Genomic DNA, 17,472 nt, shown 5'->3' on the forward strand with positions numbered 1-17,472 from the left:
TGGTTTATATATGGTGACATATGCCGAGTGTCTCACCTTTGGAGATCTTGTTTCACTTGTTGATTTGATCCAGATCTGATTCGTATGAGATATGCTTCAATTATATGAAATTATGGTATGAAGAAAGAAGAAGAGAATGCACAAAGTGATGATGAAGCACCAATGAGACCTCCTTGCGAAATTGGTTTAACAGAATACACTGAAATTCATGAAATTTGATGTTTCTTTTTATTTTTCTGTAGTTTACATTATTTAACATTAGTTGGACAAATAATTTATTGAATATTTCTTATTTTCAATCAGTAACTTTCAATATTCAAAGATATACTATTGGTTATTGGTTGTTATGTTACAGTTTAATATTGGTTCTAAATATATATTTGTGTTCTACGTATATTTCTTATTTTCAATCAGTAACTTTTAATGTTCAAAGATATACTATTGGTTCTTGGTTGTTATGTTACAGTTTAATATTGGTTCTACATATATATTTGTGTTCTACATAATCATGTTTGTCTAATATTCTACATATTTTTTTATTTTTTGTTAATGTATAACTTTAATGTTCTAAATATATATTTAATTTTTCGTATTTATTTAGGAATAATTCATATCATCAATCCTTTACATATATATTTATGAATAATAAGTAAGTTAACTTATTATTAGTTTTTACATATGTTCATACGTACTTAAAAGAGTATAATATGTATTTTTCAGATTTATGTTTAGCTTAAAGTATCTTACATATAATATCACCAAATTAACAATGACAACTACAATAATATAAAAAATGTTTATCAAAATTGAAAATCACATATATTTTTCATAAATGAAAAAAATCATCAATTGTTTATTCACTTAATACGTCAATCAAGTTATCATTTATTGTATTTCCTACATGAACGTCTATTGTGACCTTTTAATCCATATGAACTACAACAATTTTTGCTCTTCTTTCCAAACATATCTTGTTTGAATTTTTCACGGTCCTTCTTCGAAGGTCTTTCAGGGAGTCGCTTGTATTTCGACGGCAAAACTACCTTATACATAATTTGCTTCGGAATCACCCAGTCATCTTTGTGTGGTAGAGGATAAATTGGAAGATCATATGTTCTCAAAACGATTTTTGGCTTGTATAGATCAGAGTAATATGGTCCCTTCTTGAAATTCTTGATATCAAGAACTGCACAAGCATAAACACACGGTATCTCATCCAATTGAAATGCATTGCAAGAACATTTTTTTTCCTTAAGACAAACAATAAAATGTTTCTCCTTGTCGTGGACTGTATAGATATACTCTGATGCAGGTATAACCTAAAATTATTATAAAAAAAACTAATTAGTAAAATAAAATTCATCTCAATGTATGTATATTGCAAGTCAGCAAAATATGTATTTCTTTCCTACATATGTATTTGTTTTACAGAATATATTTTCCTTAATTTATTATTTGAAAAAGATATATAGTTCATATAAAAAATAAAAATACTATTATATATATAAAATGATTACAAAAAAATCATCATACCTTCATACGTGTACACTCCGCTTCATTTTGTTGAAGAACTTCTTGAAATTTATCAATAAGATCAGTAAAAGTATACAACGCCTGCTGTCTGTTTTCACAGTTCCATCTTCCAAACATCAATCTAACTTCCTCCAGAAAATCATATATTGGTAGTTCTCTAGCTGAAACCAACGCAACATTAATGGACTCGGCAATGCTTGAAGTCAAAGTCCATCCTCTATGAACGGATGCATATGATCTAGCCCACTTATCGTAATCAGCCAATTTCAAGTAATTCTTCACTCTAACTTCAACTGCCTTCACTTTCTCCATTAACATGTGAAATTCAGTCTTCAAATATGATTTTGTCATGGTATAGAAGACATCTGATAATGCATCATGTAATTTTCGAAAAAAAATTTTTACATTTCCCCATAGATGTCACATACATGCATAATGTGGTACCTCATTATACACGCCACTGACAACTTTTATGATGCTTGCATTAAAATCAGAAACGACACACATATCTTTTCTTTCACCGTATGCTTCCTTCAAATTCTCGAAAAACCACCTCCAAGATGCATCATTTTCAGAGTCCAGTACACCATAAGCCAAAAGAAATATATGTCCTACATGTTGAATAAAAAAATAAAGCTTAAATTATTTTTTAAAATATAATAATACATATGTATATTATAAATACATACATAAACCTGGAAACATATGTGAAGTGAAATAATTAACTTCCAGTGCACGAATAGAACTATTGCATATGTAAATTATGCACATGTATATTATAAATACATACATACACCTGGAAACATTTGTCAAGTAAACTACTTAAGTTTTAGTGCACAAACAAAACTCTACTGCACATGTATATTTTTAAATACAACTGACATTGATCACATAAACATAATTCATATATGTATATTATAAATACATGCAGCTGAAAAATATTTTTTTGTCAAATATTTATCATATATATTTTACCAGCTCCATTCATGGTACACGCAGCTATGAAACTGCCAGTATAAAGTCCCCTGAGATGACTTGCATCAACTACATGACAGGTCCAAAATGATCAAACCCTTGAATGAATGCAGTTAGTGCTACAAATATAAATAAAAACTCATTGTCTTCATTTTTTTTCATTCTTATATGTGAACTTGGATAACTGGTGTTCAACACATGTATATATGCAGGTAGTTTTCCATACGATACTGATGGTTTTCCTCTTAAATCTTCAAGTTATTGTTCCTTAGCTCGCCAACACCTAATATATGTTAAATTCATACCCATGTCTTCCTTCATGTCACTTTTGATATCAGCTGGACTGTATTTCCTCTTATGGCATTTTAACTTTGGTTTGACTATACCACCAATCAACTTACTAGTACCATACAATTTAGGATAAATCTTATCTTTGCTCGCACAGATATGTTCAGGTAAAAATTCTCTTACATAAAATATTGTAGATTCACCGATAGCAGATGCACGGAATAAAAATTCACAATTTCTTGATCTGCACAACAATGTATAACTGCAAACAAAAATAAAGACATATGCTCAAATATAATTAACACATATTGCAAAAAAAAAAAAAATTTAAAATTCACAATAAACTTACTATGTTTTACTAGATCATGCAGATAGTGATTGAAACTTCTCTAGAATTGTATAATCTTTCATTACCAATTTTAATACACTTTTCGAGATATAAACTTGATCAACCTCAATATGTTTGTGATGTGGGTCTAAGATAATAACTCTAGTTGTATCCATTTCAAATGCATTCAAATATTGATTTGATGCAGGAACAATTAACGCTCTTTCAGTACTTGTATTTACCAAGTTACTATCAGTGACAAATATCTTCATAGGTTCGCCAGTACACAACGATGAACATACCAATATGTTGAAATATTCCTTGTCAGAAACACTTACATACAAAGGCAAAATACCAATATCCTTCAATTCTTTTTTCTGCATAATATAGACCTTCAAACCCATGTCATTACGTAACGTATACGTATTTGCTCTGCACTATCTGTTAATTGATACTCAATTTGAATACACTTGTACGTCAAATCAACATCAATATGAGTAGCCAGTACTGTGCAAAGTTGGTCATACGTACAGTTTATGCTCAACAATATCACATCACTGGTGTAATCTTCATATTGTTGTTCATATGTTCATCTATCAGAGTGTTTAATAAGAACAACTATACTTCCCATTATCAATTTCCAAAAATTTCAAAGCAATAAAAATATTAATAAATATGAAATAAGTACTATAACACCAAGTACGACTAAAATTAATATACGATTTAAAAGTTTTTCAAACCTACGACTGCTTTAAAAATACAGGTATTTCTTCAACAAATTTCGCATGATATTTTTCTTAAACGAGAACTAAAAATAAAATTGTTGATAAATACCTATTTTTGCACCTTCGTATTTTTACTATTTTCTTCAAGACGTTATTCGATCAACACAACAAAAAAAAAATTGAAGAAAAACGCTTTTCAATTTGAATGAGTATTTTGAATTTAAATTGAAAAGCTGACTATGGAAATCGTTTTTGAATTTGAATTTGAAGATATAATTTAACATTTGTGGTAATAACAATAGAGTTTTAAAAGGTTAAGAAATTTGTCAAATTAAATGTTCCTTGATTTAAGGAACCATTTTTTACCATATTAAACTGAAACAGATTGGAGATATATTAGAAACACAATCTTTAATTGTATATGTATTTAACTAGCAACAGTTTATCAAATACAAAATACATACTTTTATTTTTTGTAATTTTAATATGATTGCTATAAAACTTACAATTAAGACTCTATAGTTGCTATTTCCAAAATTTTCCCTTAATTTAAAGTAATTGTCAAACCATTTGTAAGATTGTTAAAACAAAATATGTCAAACAAAGTAAATACGTTAAAGGGTGATGCCCATTAATTTTGTTGCGCGGAGTATATTGTAAAAATGTTGGAACTTAATCTTAGGACACTGACAAAACATGTTCGCTTGCTAAAATAATTAACAAAAAACTACTGGAAGTTCATTTAATTCAATATGCTAAAAAGTCATTTTTTAAAATTTTTTCAAGGTGCTGAAAATTATTTATATGTTAAAAAAAAAATTATTTAATTGCTGAAAAACCGTTAAAAACAAGTTGAAAATGATATTTAATTGCTGAAAATTGTTAACAAGAAGCTGAGAAATAATAGTTAATTGCTGAAATAATATTTTAATCACTGAAAATTGTTAAAATAATATTTAATTGCTGAAAATTACAGAAATATCAATACAAGTGTTGGAAATTACATGTTGAGAATTATTATTATGCTGAAAACACCTAGAGAAGCAAATAAAAATGCTGAAAATTGATTTACACGACCCAAAACAATTTTATCATGTCGAAAGTCTATTGACAGTCTTAAGGATACGATTTTTCAGTAGTAAAACAAGTTTATTATTAATCCTAAGAATTTGTCTAAGTGACTCACGTAAGCATATATAAAAGCATATAAATACATAAACCTAAGTTATGTTGCCTACGTGATTCAAAGAGCACATAAGTCCCCACCCCCCAAGCAGTCCCGAATTTATTATATCTAGATTTACAAGAATTATTATAACACAATGAATTAAAATAAGAAAAGGAATGAACAGTCTCTTCCCCAATATCCCGGCGACTCTTCAATTCTCTAAAATTGTCTATTTATACTTGTGAGACAATACATAATAGCAATACAAGTAAGAATATAATATAACACAAACATAGTAAGAAAACACCGAATAATTCTTATAAACATGTTTACTAGCACCATCAATAAAGAAAATTACGTCGACAGAGATTTACCGATTGACTATAACAAGTAATAATAATAAGAAAACCCAAGCAGCACAGGATCACAAAAAGGTTGAAATCAATGCTCTAACGGTAAGTACAAAAAAGTAATAGAGTCAGATTGTTTCTTGTTTGCTTAAAGCTTTCTTGTGATCGTGTGAGTTGTAAGTTCTTATTTATCATAGAAAATAGGTAGAGTATAGAGAGTAGGGAGAGTATAGATATTATAGAGTGTAAATTGTGACCTCAAAGAATAAGAAGGGTTGTTTATATAACCCAGTAATGTAAAATCATAATGTAAAATCATACCAAGATAAAAATAGCAAAACAATATTCTTGTCAATCAATTAAGAGAAAAATTTCTCTTAAATGAATAACTGAATCAATCACATACAAATCAGTTCAAAGAATAAAAGAAAAACCAATATTTAAAAAAAATCATCAACAATATTGTTTTCCTTAGGCAAAATTCAACCAAAATAAAAAATATCAAGATTGTCCTAATTAAAAAAAATCAAATCCCCTAATATTGAAATTTACCTTATATAGATGAGTAAAAAGTTATCACATATTCAGCAAAGGAAAGTAAATTAATCATAAACATGTTAGGATCAACAACTAATCAATTAAGAGATCAATAATCAATTAAAACTAAAAAAAATTGTTCAATTTACCATAAATAGATATAAATAATAATAATAATAATAATAATAATAATAATAATAATAATAAATTATGCAAAAGGCAATTAATTTTATAAAATAACCCCTAATTACGATAATTTATTTGTGTACCTAATCCAATTCAAATCATCAATTGTACAAAAAAAATCAATCCACAATGTAATTTAAGAATGTGATACACAATCAAATGTCCTCTACCAAATCCTATTCAAATCATCACAAAATCAGATCCACAAAAAAAACTACTATACATAATTAAATATTCTTTCCATAAGTACTAAATGTCAAGTCTGCTACAATCACGTGACAAGAAAAATTTATCAACTAATTGACTTAATTTCAATACTACAATCCACAAACAAGACAGATAATTTCAAAAGTCTATGAAAAATATTAAGCATTACTAAAATTAGGGTTTTTCACATATCAAAGAATGCAAATCATGAAATTAAAAGCATTGAATCAAAAAATCAGAATTCAATGTCACTAATTTCATATTTTAATAATCTGTCAAAGGGAAAATAATAGAAGAAGATGATAATATTAAATTAATGCGAAATTAAACAAAGAATCGAAACCTGGTACGGATTCTATGAACCCATTACGAGCTTCAATGTTCTTCGACGAAATCTGATCGGAGACAGAGAAGACAGTGGCTTTGGATGTCGCTGGCTCGTTGTTTGTCATTGTTTTCTTCTACTCGTTGGTGACTGGAGGTGGAGGACGGCTGGTCTGATTGGGTGGCTGCCGGAGTCGGTTGGTGGCGCGGTATGGAGAAAAAGGCGGTTGCCGGAGTTTGTTGTTGTTGCTGTCGTTGATGGCGTTGGATGGAGCGAGTGGTGGTCGGAGACGGGCGCCGCTGATGACTGTAGGGACCGTTCGGTTGGATGTCTTCGTTCTCCGGTGGGAGGCGGCTGTTGGAGAAGGTTGAGGCGCGGGCTGTTGGTCTTGTTGGCAGCGTGGCGGCGCTGGTTTGCCGGAGGAGGAGAATGAGGGAGGCGGTTGGTGCTCCGGTGTCTCACCAGCCGCGGTGAACGGCTGGTGATGGCCGGCGGCAGCTTCGGTGGGACCTTAGGGAGATAGGAGGGAGATAGGGAGGGAGGCAGATTTTTTTTTTCAAAAATGAATTAGGGTTTTGGTGTTTTGTTTAAAAGGGGAGTAAGGGATGATGTGATCTTAGCCGTTGGATCAATTTTATCAACGGTTGAGATTGAGGTATTTAAAAATAGGTCATAAATTTGGATTTAAATGGGGAGCTAAATTGCTATTCTATTCTCGCTAAAGTAATATCAATTTATTAAAAACTATACACGAGAAAGGAAAATTGAATAAAAGTGGGTGCTAATTTAATAAATGTAATGAGAAATAATAATAATAATAATAATAATAATAATAATAATAATAATAATAATATGTCCCTATTAAAATAAATTAATGTTATGTGAAAAATTATTATAAAAAATATCGATAACAATAACAATAACAACAACAATAATAATAGACAACATATTTATAAATGAATTAATTACGTTAAATATAATATTTAAATTAATAAATAGTAACAAAAAGTAATAAAATATCTTGTATATTTTAAAATCATAAAATGTGAGACGTCATTATTTATTTGACACCAAAATAATACGTAAAAAAATATTAAAGTTTAAAGTTAATAATTTTTATCAAAATAGCAGCCTAGGAGGTATGTCGGAAGGTCAAAATTGGGTGTCAACACCAGCCAGTTGAGGGTGCCACTGTTCTCATTCAGAGCACCTGTCAGATGACTCACTTAGCATACCAGTATATTCAAAGTACTGACGCATACCTTTCTTTTGCGCTATGATGTCTTATATCATAGGTTCAGACGCACGAGCTCCCGATCATACTTAGCAACCCAATCTATCAACAGCACACTTAGTGGTGAGTCTTCATAGATCGAGGACAAACTTATTATTTCGATATTTCAGTACTCAGTTTATTTCAGTAGTCGGAGTTAGTTGGGATTTGTCCCATCAACTCCTTGTTCAGATAGTAGAGGCTTTTCGGACTAGAGTATTTATAGATAGATGTTCAGTTTTGGTATTGATGTACCATATTGAGTATTTATTTACAGTTTTGAACCTTATGGCAAGTTTCTGCCTAATTTCTGCATAATTACAGTATTATTATTTAGTTATTGCAACAGGTACCAGTCATAGATTAACTTGTGGTCTCTCGAGATTATGAGCACTGTGTAGCGTCCGGGGTACAGACTTGTGGCGTTACAGAATTACATGCTTAAATATTCATAAACATACAAACTTAACTTAAATTTATAACATTATATAATTGAAATTTAAAAACATACAAACTTAAAATCTAACTGATCAAATTACATAAATGAATTAAAACAATAAATTAAGTCGTCCTAACTAACTCCTAGTCAACTACAACAATGTGTTGTATTTTCAAATGCTTAATCAAAGTACCCTTACCATAATGATTATAAGTACTATTACATAAGTTACATTGAGAACTTCTATCATCTAACCGATTAAAATAAAGTTATACTGAAATTATTCCATGAGGTTGTTGGGGTGGTGGTGGAGGTAGAAGAGGTTTATTATTATCCATGAAAGATGATATTTGAGAGTTGAAAACTTAATATGGATAAAAATTAGAAAGAGAAAGAATGAGGATTGTATGATAATATAGAGGAATATAGTGATGTTATTTATGGATTGACAAGTTTGAATATTTAATTTGGAATGTTAGATTCTGGGAAAGATTAAAAAAAAACCTTGAAATTTGAATTGGCTCCTAGTAAAAATTTTTTAATTGACTTCAAGTTGAAAGTTAAAAAATTAATCATTTAATGGCCACTTGAATAATTAGACATTGAGATTCAAGATTAGAATTCAACTTTTAAAATTGAACTTTCAAATTTCACATTTCAAAATTCTAAATTCAAATTTCAATACATTTTTTTAAAAAGAAAAATTCAATTCCAAATACTTCAATTTCAAAAAAAAAAATTCAAAAAAATATTGTATGTATAATCTTTTAAAAATTTAAGTGTTATATGTTGTCGATTTATAATGCGTACATTCTTTTCATTGGTAATAAATTGAATGTATATATGTGTGTATAATCCTTAAAGTAGCATTTTAAATAGTGTATATTAAATGTATATTAAAAAAATCATCAAAATTTGAATTAGGCATTGTTTTCCTTTTGGGCCCGATAAATCAGCTCAATAATTATATCCGGATCGATTTGACTCGGACCGGCCCATTAAAATTGGACAACAAGCTAAGTGGTTTGGTGTTGTGCCGTCAGTAAGATATTTATTGTTGGACCACATGAACCGGCCTAGTAAGATGGACGATTAGATTGGACCTGAATTGAACCCCATAAAAAAAGGGGGAAAGGACATGGGTTGGCCACTTTGAAAGTAATGACCCACAATTTAAAAATGTGGACAATCCAGCCAGTCAGCCTAATTTATTTTCGTTTTTTAGTCATTGACTCAATTGGACACATGCAGTCTCTATACTCAATTAATACACTTTTATACCATATTGATACATTTTTATACTATTATTGTATAAAATATGTATTTGTATTTGGTATCAAAGATTCATGCATTTGATAACTGTTGTATTTGATTGATAAAAAAGAAGAGCAATAATTACAATGTTATAACATCGTATTTGATTGTTAGAAAAAGTACGCCAATTAGAAGAATAGTTTTTTTTTTAAAAAAAAAATTGAGCTGCAAAAAAAAAATAGTGAAAAAAAAGATAAAAAGATTTTTTTTAGAAAAAGAGAGCAAGCAATGAATTTTTCAAAAAAGTATAGCAGCAATTTACAAAAAAAAATTCTAAAAGACTAGAAAAAAAAACATGAAGGCAGTAGCAAAAGATGGACTAAATGGCTATATTTTGAAAATTCAAAATCAATGTCCACTTGGCGGTAATACTTTTAGCTGAGTGGCTATTCTTGTCCATTCCCCTAAAAAAAGGAGGACCGATGCCAGATTGATCCAGACTGGCCCGATTGACACCCTTAGATGATTTACAATCCAATCTATTTTAACTCAATCCATTCAAATTCATTCATCTATTTGTTACCCCAATTTCATATGTACAGACGTATAATAAATGTTATCACACTCCATCTCTTACGGTTAATCTTAAACCTCCAAAATATTTTTTTTAAAAAAAGAAAATATAATAATAAGGTATTATTCCACCAATCAAGATTCTTGAATTGTTGTTCATGCACGTAATTCACCTTCTTTAAATCTAAGAGGTGTAGAAAGGAAATGAACATAAACAAACAAATAACAACAATTTAATGAGAATCAAAACTAATTTATTTTTATTTGGATGAACAAACTAAAATATTATGCTAAGTGTTGATGCTTCGTTAACGAATAACCAATTCATAGAATTTGTTATACAATAAATAATTCTCGAGAAAACAAGACCGAAATATGATACACATCTAGAGATACACGGTTTTCATATACACACTGACTTAATTTAAATGTTATATATTTTTTGGGTACATGATAGAATATCAACAGAAAAGTAATCATGCTTGTATATTTCAACATAATTAGATAAAATGAGATAAATCCTGAACAAATAACAACTTCAAAAATTAGATATAATATTTGTATATTCTGCAGATTCGTGATACAATTAAAAATGATACACGATAAAGTCCTAAAAAAGAAAAATATTCTTACGCTTCCTAACCTTTTTCTATTTGATTTTCCACTCAGAATTGAAATCTGTGCAAAATGATGTTGTCACGACCCGGGCCGAAACCCTGGCCGCGACGAAGGCCCGAGAGGCCCCTTAATATACAATCATAAGCATAATTAACATGTAAAGCGGAAGATATAATGTAACATGGGATAGTCTCATAGTCAAACATGGATAGTCTCATAATCAAACTTATTATATCAACCCATACTGAAACATAAAACTCAATCCAGTTTATGAAGCCTCAACTGATTACTTGTCTGTCTAAGCCGTAACAAGGCCTCCGACCAGACCATGAAACTTAAAGAAACTAAAATATACGTAAACGCTTCTGAACATGGGAGGCTCACCGACTATGAACTCTGAATGAAGTTTACTGTTGCACTAGTCATACCTATATTATGAGATAATGCAGTCGCCCAAGGACGGTCAATACTTTGAATGTATTCATATATTGAACAACAAATGAAATAACTCCAAGAAATAACATTATAGTGAAAACATTGTAAGAATCATAACAAGGGGTCACATAATATTAAATCAGTCTAAAAACATATATTTCAATTCAAAATGCCTTCTGAAACCACATTATCATGTTTTTTAGTTCTGAGTTAGGAGGCATACCCAACATGGTCTGGAAAACCCCACGGGCTATGCAGGCTCCAACATTAACTCATCGATAATCCCCCAATCCGAGTTTGATACAAAGATTAGAGTGTCTGGTCTGGTATACAAAAGGATATAGTAAGTGTACAATGATCATTTGTATTTCAGGACAGGATCAATCTTGTGTAGGCAAAACACGATTTTAGGATAAGTTATCTGAACTCGTGCCTTCTCGGTTGTCCACTTAACTCTCTTTAAACCTGTAATACCCTGTACTTTTTTCTAGCTTGAAATTATCCTAAGAATGTTTAAAGCTTTCTGTGAAAGATGAATCCACTTTTGTACATTTGGTATTTTTAAGATTTTTACTTTTTGTCACGTGGGAAATTGAATAAGTTTTCCATCGATACCAATTTCATCAAAATTTGACATCGAAAGAGAAAGTTATGGCCGAAATACAGAAGACTGTAAAACCGCCCAGGTGTGACGGTGAGGCCGATGGATCGTCGAACTAGCGATGGACCATCGCTCAAGCCGTCACCAGGGAAACAATGAGGCCCCATTTTGCCTAAAAGCGATAGTCAGGACGAACGGACCGTTGTACCCCACCGTCACACCAAAGCAGTAAGTTTTTATTTTGGTCCCAGTGTGATGGTCAGTCCGACGGACCGTCGACCCAGTGACAGACCGTCACATATTCCATTCAGTTATTTCAAAGCCATTTTTAAAGGGGCTTTTTGGTCTTTTACCACCCATTTATATACCCAATTATATCTGACCAAAGTTCAGAAATTTATTATCCATCTACAATAACAAAGATTGGGTTTTCTCTCTAAAGATTAATCCTCAAGAACAAAATCCAAATCTTCTTCAAGAACTAAGAGATTCCAATCCTTCAAGTTCAAGATCTATAAGAAACTCATCACCAGGTATGCATAGTGTTCATTTGTGGACTCCTTTCGTCCATGAAGCCCAAAAACCTCTTTTAAAAGCTTAAGTGTATGAATTTCTTTATGAATTTCATGTTGGGTTTCTTTTTTCATGTTGAGAATGACCAATTAAATTCTAATCCATGTTGGGTGATCAATTTTATGTGGAATTGATTAGTATAGATGTAGATTCATGTGAACCTATGATTAAACCCTTGTATGATGAAATTAGAATTGAATTATGATGTTTATTTGTTGTATTATGTTGTCTACATATACTATACCTACTATGCGTTTGATTAAATGCCTATGTGAAGGAAAAATGCCCAACTAGTATGATATATGAAATCCTCATTTATGTACAAGCTTATGCATATCACATGTTTGATGAATTGCCTCAATAAATGAATTATGGATTGTGATGTTGGTCATGTATTCAAGAAAGTCATCCTTTGTCAGTTTCTTTTCATCGAGTCCTGGGGGTACTTGTACCTAAAAATTTAGCTGTATGCCTAGAGCTAGTGTGATGTTTTCACGATAGCCTCAGTTAAGCCATGATCCATAGAACTCAGTCAGTCATATGACTCAGGAAAGCTCAGTAATTCAGTAACCTTAGTAATCTCACGAACTCAGTCAGTTGTCAAATATCAGTAGTATTTCATCAGTTAATAGAATTCAGTAAACTCAGTCCATATTTAGATCAGTTAATCATGTTCAGTGACTATTCAGATGTGAGTAGGATTCCGCACCGAATGAACCCAAGGATGGGAACTCACCTGCTAGTTGAGGGTATGATTCTTAAAAGCAATCCTTGTGTTCTAGAACAACGTAGCCAACATAGGTTGAGACATAATACCTACTAGTTGAAGGTAGATAAGCTGGCTTAACCTGCTAGTTGAGGGTTCCCACCGTTCTCATTAGAGTAACCTGCTAGTTGAGGGTTACTCACATACTATCCTTACCAGTGGTGCGGTATTGACACCTGTCCAATCAAGGCACAGATTGGACCCAATTCAGCTATAATGCGTCATTTGGGGCATGTCAGTTAGATGACTAATTCCCACAGTTTCATGTTACAAAATTAGGACTGTCAGATACAGTCAATCAGTCTCAGTAATAGAATGTAATACCCGTGCTTTTTCTTAGCTTGAAAATCATCTCAAGGATGTTAGAACTTACTTTGAAATAAGAATTCATTCTTATACATGATGTATTTCCATAATTTTTACTTCCCATCTTTTGGAAAATTTAATAAGCTTTCCAGCGATATATAATTCGCCCAAATCCAACACTCGGGCAAAGAGTTAGAGCCTTTTTAGTGAGACAGTGTTTGACCTGAGCCTTCAGCGCGTCGCGGAGATAGCTCAAATGGAAATTGTCAAATTCCAGTGTTGCTCCGTAATAGTAGCGCGTCGCTCCAAACTTCTAGGTTGTAGACAAGGTGGCAACGCGATAGCTTCGCATCGTGCCACCATGCAGTTTCCCAATTGTCAATTAATTTCCAGTGACACAGTGTGATAATGCCGCGTTGCACCAAGGGCCCAACTCGGGAAATTTTACTGAAAATTTAATGATGTATCCAGGGTTAAAAGGGTCAACTTCATGCCCCTATATAATACCTTTAAAACGTGATTCAACCACTTTTCACCCAAAACATATTAGTTTTTCTCAAGTTTATCTCAAGAACAAACTAGGGTTTCTAATGGGGATTCAAATTCAGGAAGGTTTCACCATCAATCTTCATGAAATCACGATCTAAGGTATGCATAGTGTTCATTCATGGACTACTTTCGTCCATGAAGTCCAAGAATACTTTTTAACTATAAGTTATGGATTTTCTTCATGTTTTCATGCTTTGTATGTTCTTTTTCATGTTATCAGTCATATCAGTTATTAGTTATGTCATGTTATCAGTATCTAGACTCAGTATTCATGCTACCATGGTATCAGTATCATGTTATCACATTGTCAGTTACAGTTGCATATTTATGTATGCATTCTCACGTTCATGTTAGACAATCAGTTAATATTGATCATGCATGCAAACCCTTGCATATAGCCTACCTCACATGTATAATCAGTACATATGTACTAATGCATTCGCGCTATAATGCTTTCTTTTTATGTTACACCATAGGTTCAGAGACACAAGTTCTAGATCAACAGTAGATTCCAGATTCAGCAGTCAGAGTAGAAGTGAGTCCTTATCTTTCGAGGACATAATGATTTTATAGTATCTCATTGATTAGCTTATTAGTTGGAGTTAGTTGGGGACATGTCCCATCAACTCCTTATTCAGATTCTTCAGACAGTAGAGGCTTTCAGACTAGATGCAGACTAGATACAGACTATCATGTTTTAGACTTCAATTTTGTTTTGGGTATTCTATTACCCCACATAGATATCACGTTATTCAGTTATGTTTATGATCGAATCTTATGGCCTTTTAGTGAATGTTTTCACATTATTATGTTATCTTATGCAGTATACAGGTACAAATATCAGTCATGGGTTAGCTTGTCGTCCTTTAGGGTCATCAACACCGTGTAGCATTCTGGTTCAGCAAATCAGGTCGTTACATAAAACTCAGATAGTTTTTTGGAATTCAGGATTGTCAGATACAGTATGAAGAGATAGTTCCATCAGATTCAGGACTGTCAGATACAGTCACTCATGTTATCAATTATATTAGCCATCAGAACTCAATTATCAGTCAGATTAGTTATCCGTAAATTCATGTTATTACGATCTCAGTCATAGTTGCTATGTATTCATGCATGTATTCTCATGTTTATATTAGTAGTTAGCCAGTATTGTTCTTCCATATAAACCCCATACATTTAGCCTACGTCATATGCATACCAGTACATTCAAAGTACTGACGCATTTGTGCTATGGTGTCTTATACCATAGGTTCAGAGATACGAGCTCCAGAGCATCAGTAGCATTCCAGTATCAGCAGTCAGAGTTTGCAGTGAGTCCTTATCCTTCGAGGACATTATCATTTCTTATTTATCTCATTAATTAGTTTATTAGTTGGAGTTAGTTGGGGATATGTCCAATCAACTCCTTATTCAGACAATCATGTTTTAGATGTTTTTCAGACTATAGTATGTTTAGATAAATTATTTTAGTTTCGTTTTGGGTATTTCATACCCCACCCAGATGTTATATTTTTATCAGATATTATGTCTCAGTTTTGAACCTTATGGCCTTTCAGTTCATGTTTCCGCATTTTGCAGTATATTATGTAGTATATAGGTACAAATATTAGTCATGGGTTAGCTTGTGGTCCTTCGGGGTCATAAGCACCATGTAGCATTTCGGATACCATATTCGGGCATTACAAAATCCTCATTTTAACCTTATAAAATATGTTTCTTTCTTGAAATATGGTTTGGAATGGTATTTAGTATGAAATGGTTTGTAGTCTGACATGGTCTTTGTCTAATTTGATATCGTCATACCAAGACTTCCAAGTTGTATAAGCCATATTGCATGTTTTGTTTTTGCACTTACATGTCATGAAATATTTACCATCGTAAGATTATTCAAAAGTCATATAATAAGAGTCATTTAGCAAACAAGGTGGTTTAAGTATGCATTTCTCATCCATGAATTCTATAAAAGCTATAAGACAAGACTAACAGCTTTTCAATCATATTCAAATAACCACCACAGAGAAATAAGCGTAACATTAACACAATTAATACTTATTAAAAACAATCCACATGCATAATCAGGTAAGACCATCCAAAACCACATTCTTTTCATAAATCACAATTTAATACTTAAATACATATATATACTCACAAAAGGGCACATTTGAGGTTGAAGTAAGAATCTTAAAAACATACTCTTGTAATTAAATGAAATCCCTTAATTTCAACACATAAAAGACATTACAAGATTTTAAATCAAAATCAAAACCCCATAAGATTTAGATCATTCTACATACCTCTAATGGAGAGAAGTCAAATCAAAACTTACCCTTGGGCTCACTTACTCTCCTTTTACTCACTTTTTGACTTAGATGGAACTCGAGGGTGTTCTGATATTGATTTAGGGTTATTATATTAAGGAGAACATATTAGAATATTAGGGTATGGTCTAGGTATATAAGGATCAAAATACCCTTCATGGATGTTTAACAATTTGCAAAAACTGTCAGGTAACAAGGGTGGGGCGTAATGCGACTCAAAATGTGTAGGGGCAGCCTCGTGACATGACCTTAAATGCATAAGAAAGGCCTCTCGGTGCGAATCCTATCATGTATGATGACTTTCACGGTGTAGGACCTCCACAAGGTTGAGGCAGTAGCCCCTCACGGCACGGGGCTATTGCATGGGGTCCCCCTTGCATCGCATTCTCTCTAATTTTATCTAAAAGTGCCCACAAGCCATCCCAACTCATCTTAAAGTGGTTTATCTTCATTCTAGAGGTCTCGTGGGCTCATTTAAAGCTCTATTTACATGCTGATAAATCTAGGGTGTTACATTATCCCCTCCCCCATATGATCATTCATCCCTGAATGATAAGTTAGGACACACTAAGCACGATTTAAAGAGTACCATGGGATAAAATGTGTAAGATAAGATAAATACCTTAAGATAAGATTAATACCTTCCATATGTCATCCTTCAATTCAAAAAGTGATGGGTACCTTGCAAGCATATCAACCTATGATTCCCAAGTAGCTTTCTCAATCTTTTAATTTCTCCACAATACCTTGACTAAATCTATCTCTTTGCTTCTCAATTTTCAAACTTGTTAGTCTAATATCACTATGGGCACCTCTTCATATAATAAGAAATCCTTCATAACTATCTCCTCCACAAGTAAAATAAGAGAATGATCTCCAACATACTTTTTAAGTATAGACACATGAAAGACGGGATGGATCGAAGCCAAGTTTGAGGGTAAATCTATTTCATAAGCAACACTACTAATCCTCTTTGTAATTGGGTAATTACCTATATAATGAGGACTTAGTTTTTCTTTCTTCCCGAACCTTATAATTCTTTTCATAGTGGAGACTTTAAGAAATACCCAATCCTCTATATCAAATTCTAGCTCCCTTCTTCTTACATAAGTTGTAGGAATTTTAGTGACTCTCAATGGTCT

At 32.0% G+C, this 17,472-nt stretch overlaps 1 protein-coding gene across 2 annotated transcripts; it reads right to left on the minus strand.

Moving 5' to 3' along the window:
• Positions 1 to 796: 796 nt before the first annotated feature.
• On the minus strand, positions 797 to 7,281 carry LOC124890078. Of its 2 annotated transcripts, XM_047401949.1 has the most exons (4): positions 6,641 to 7,281; positions 2,980 to 3,058; positions 1,534 to 2,144; positions 797 to 1,319 (listed from the first exon to the last, which is right to left on the minus strand). In XM_047401949.1, exons 3-4 carry the CDS (start codon positions 1,882 to 1,884, stop codon positions 882 to 884), a joined length of 789 nt encoding a protein of 262 aa, XP_047257905.1. In that variant the 5' UTR covers positions 1,885 to 2,144; positions 2,980 to 3,058; positions 6,641 to 7,281; the 3' UTR covers positions 797 to 881. The 2 variants fall into 2 exon arrangements, with proteins under 2 accessions (XP_047257905.1, XP_047257906.1); XM_047401950.1 differs by lacking the exon at positions 2,980 to 3,058 and having other exon boundaries at positions 6,641 to 7,280.
• Positions 7,282 to 17,472: the final 10,191 nt, after the last annotated feature.

The sequence above is a fragment of the Capsicum annuum genome, unplaced genomic scaffold, assembly GCF_002878395.1.
Source record: "Capsicum annuum cultivar UCD-10X-F1 unplaced genomic scaffold, UCD10Xv1.1 ctg1183, whole genome shotgun sequence".
Classification (NCBI taxonomy): Eukaryota; Viridiplantae; Streptophyta; class Magnoliopsida; order Solanales; family Solanaceae; genus Capsicum; species Capsicum annuum.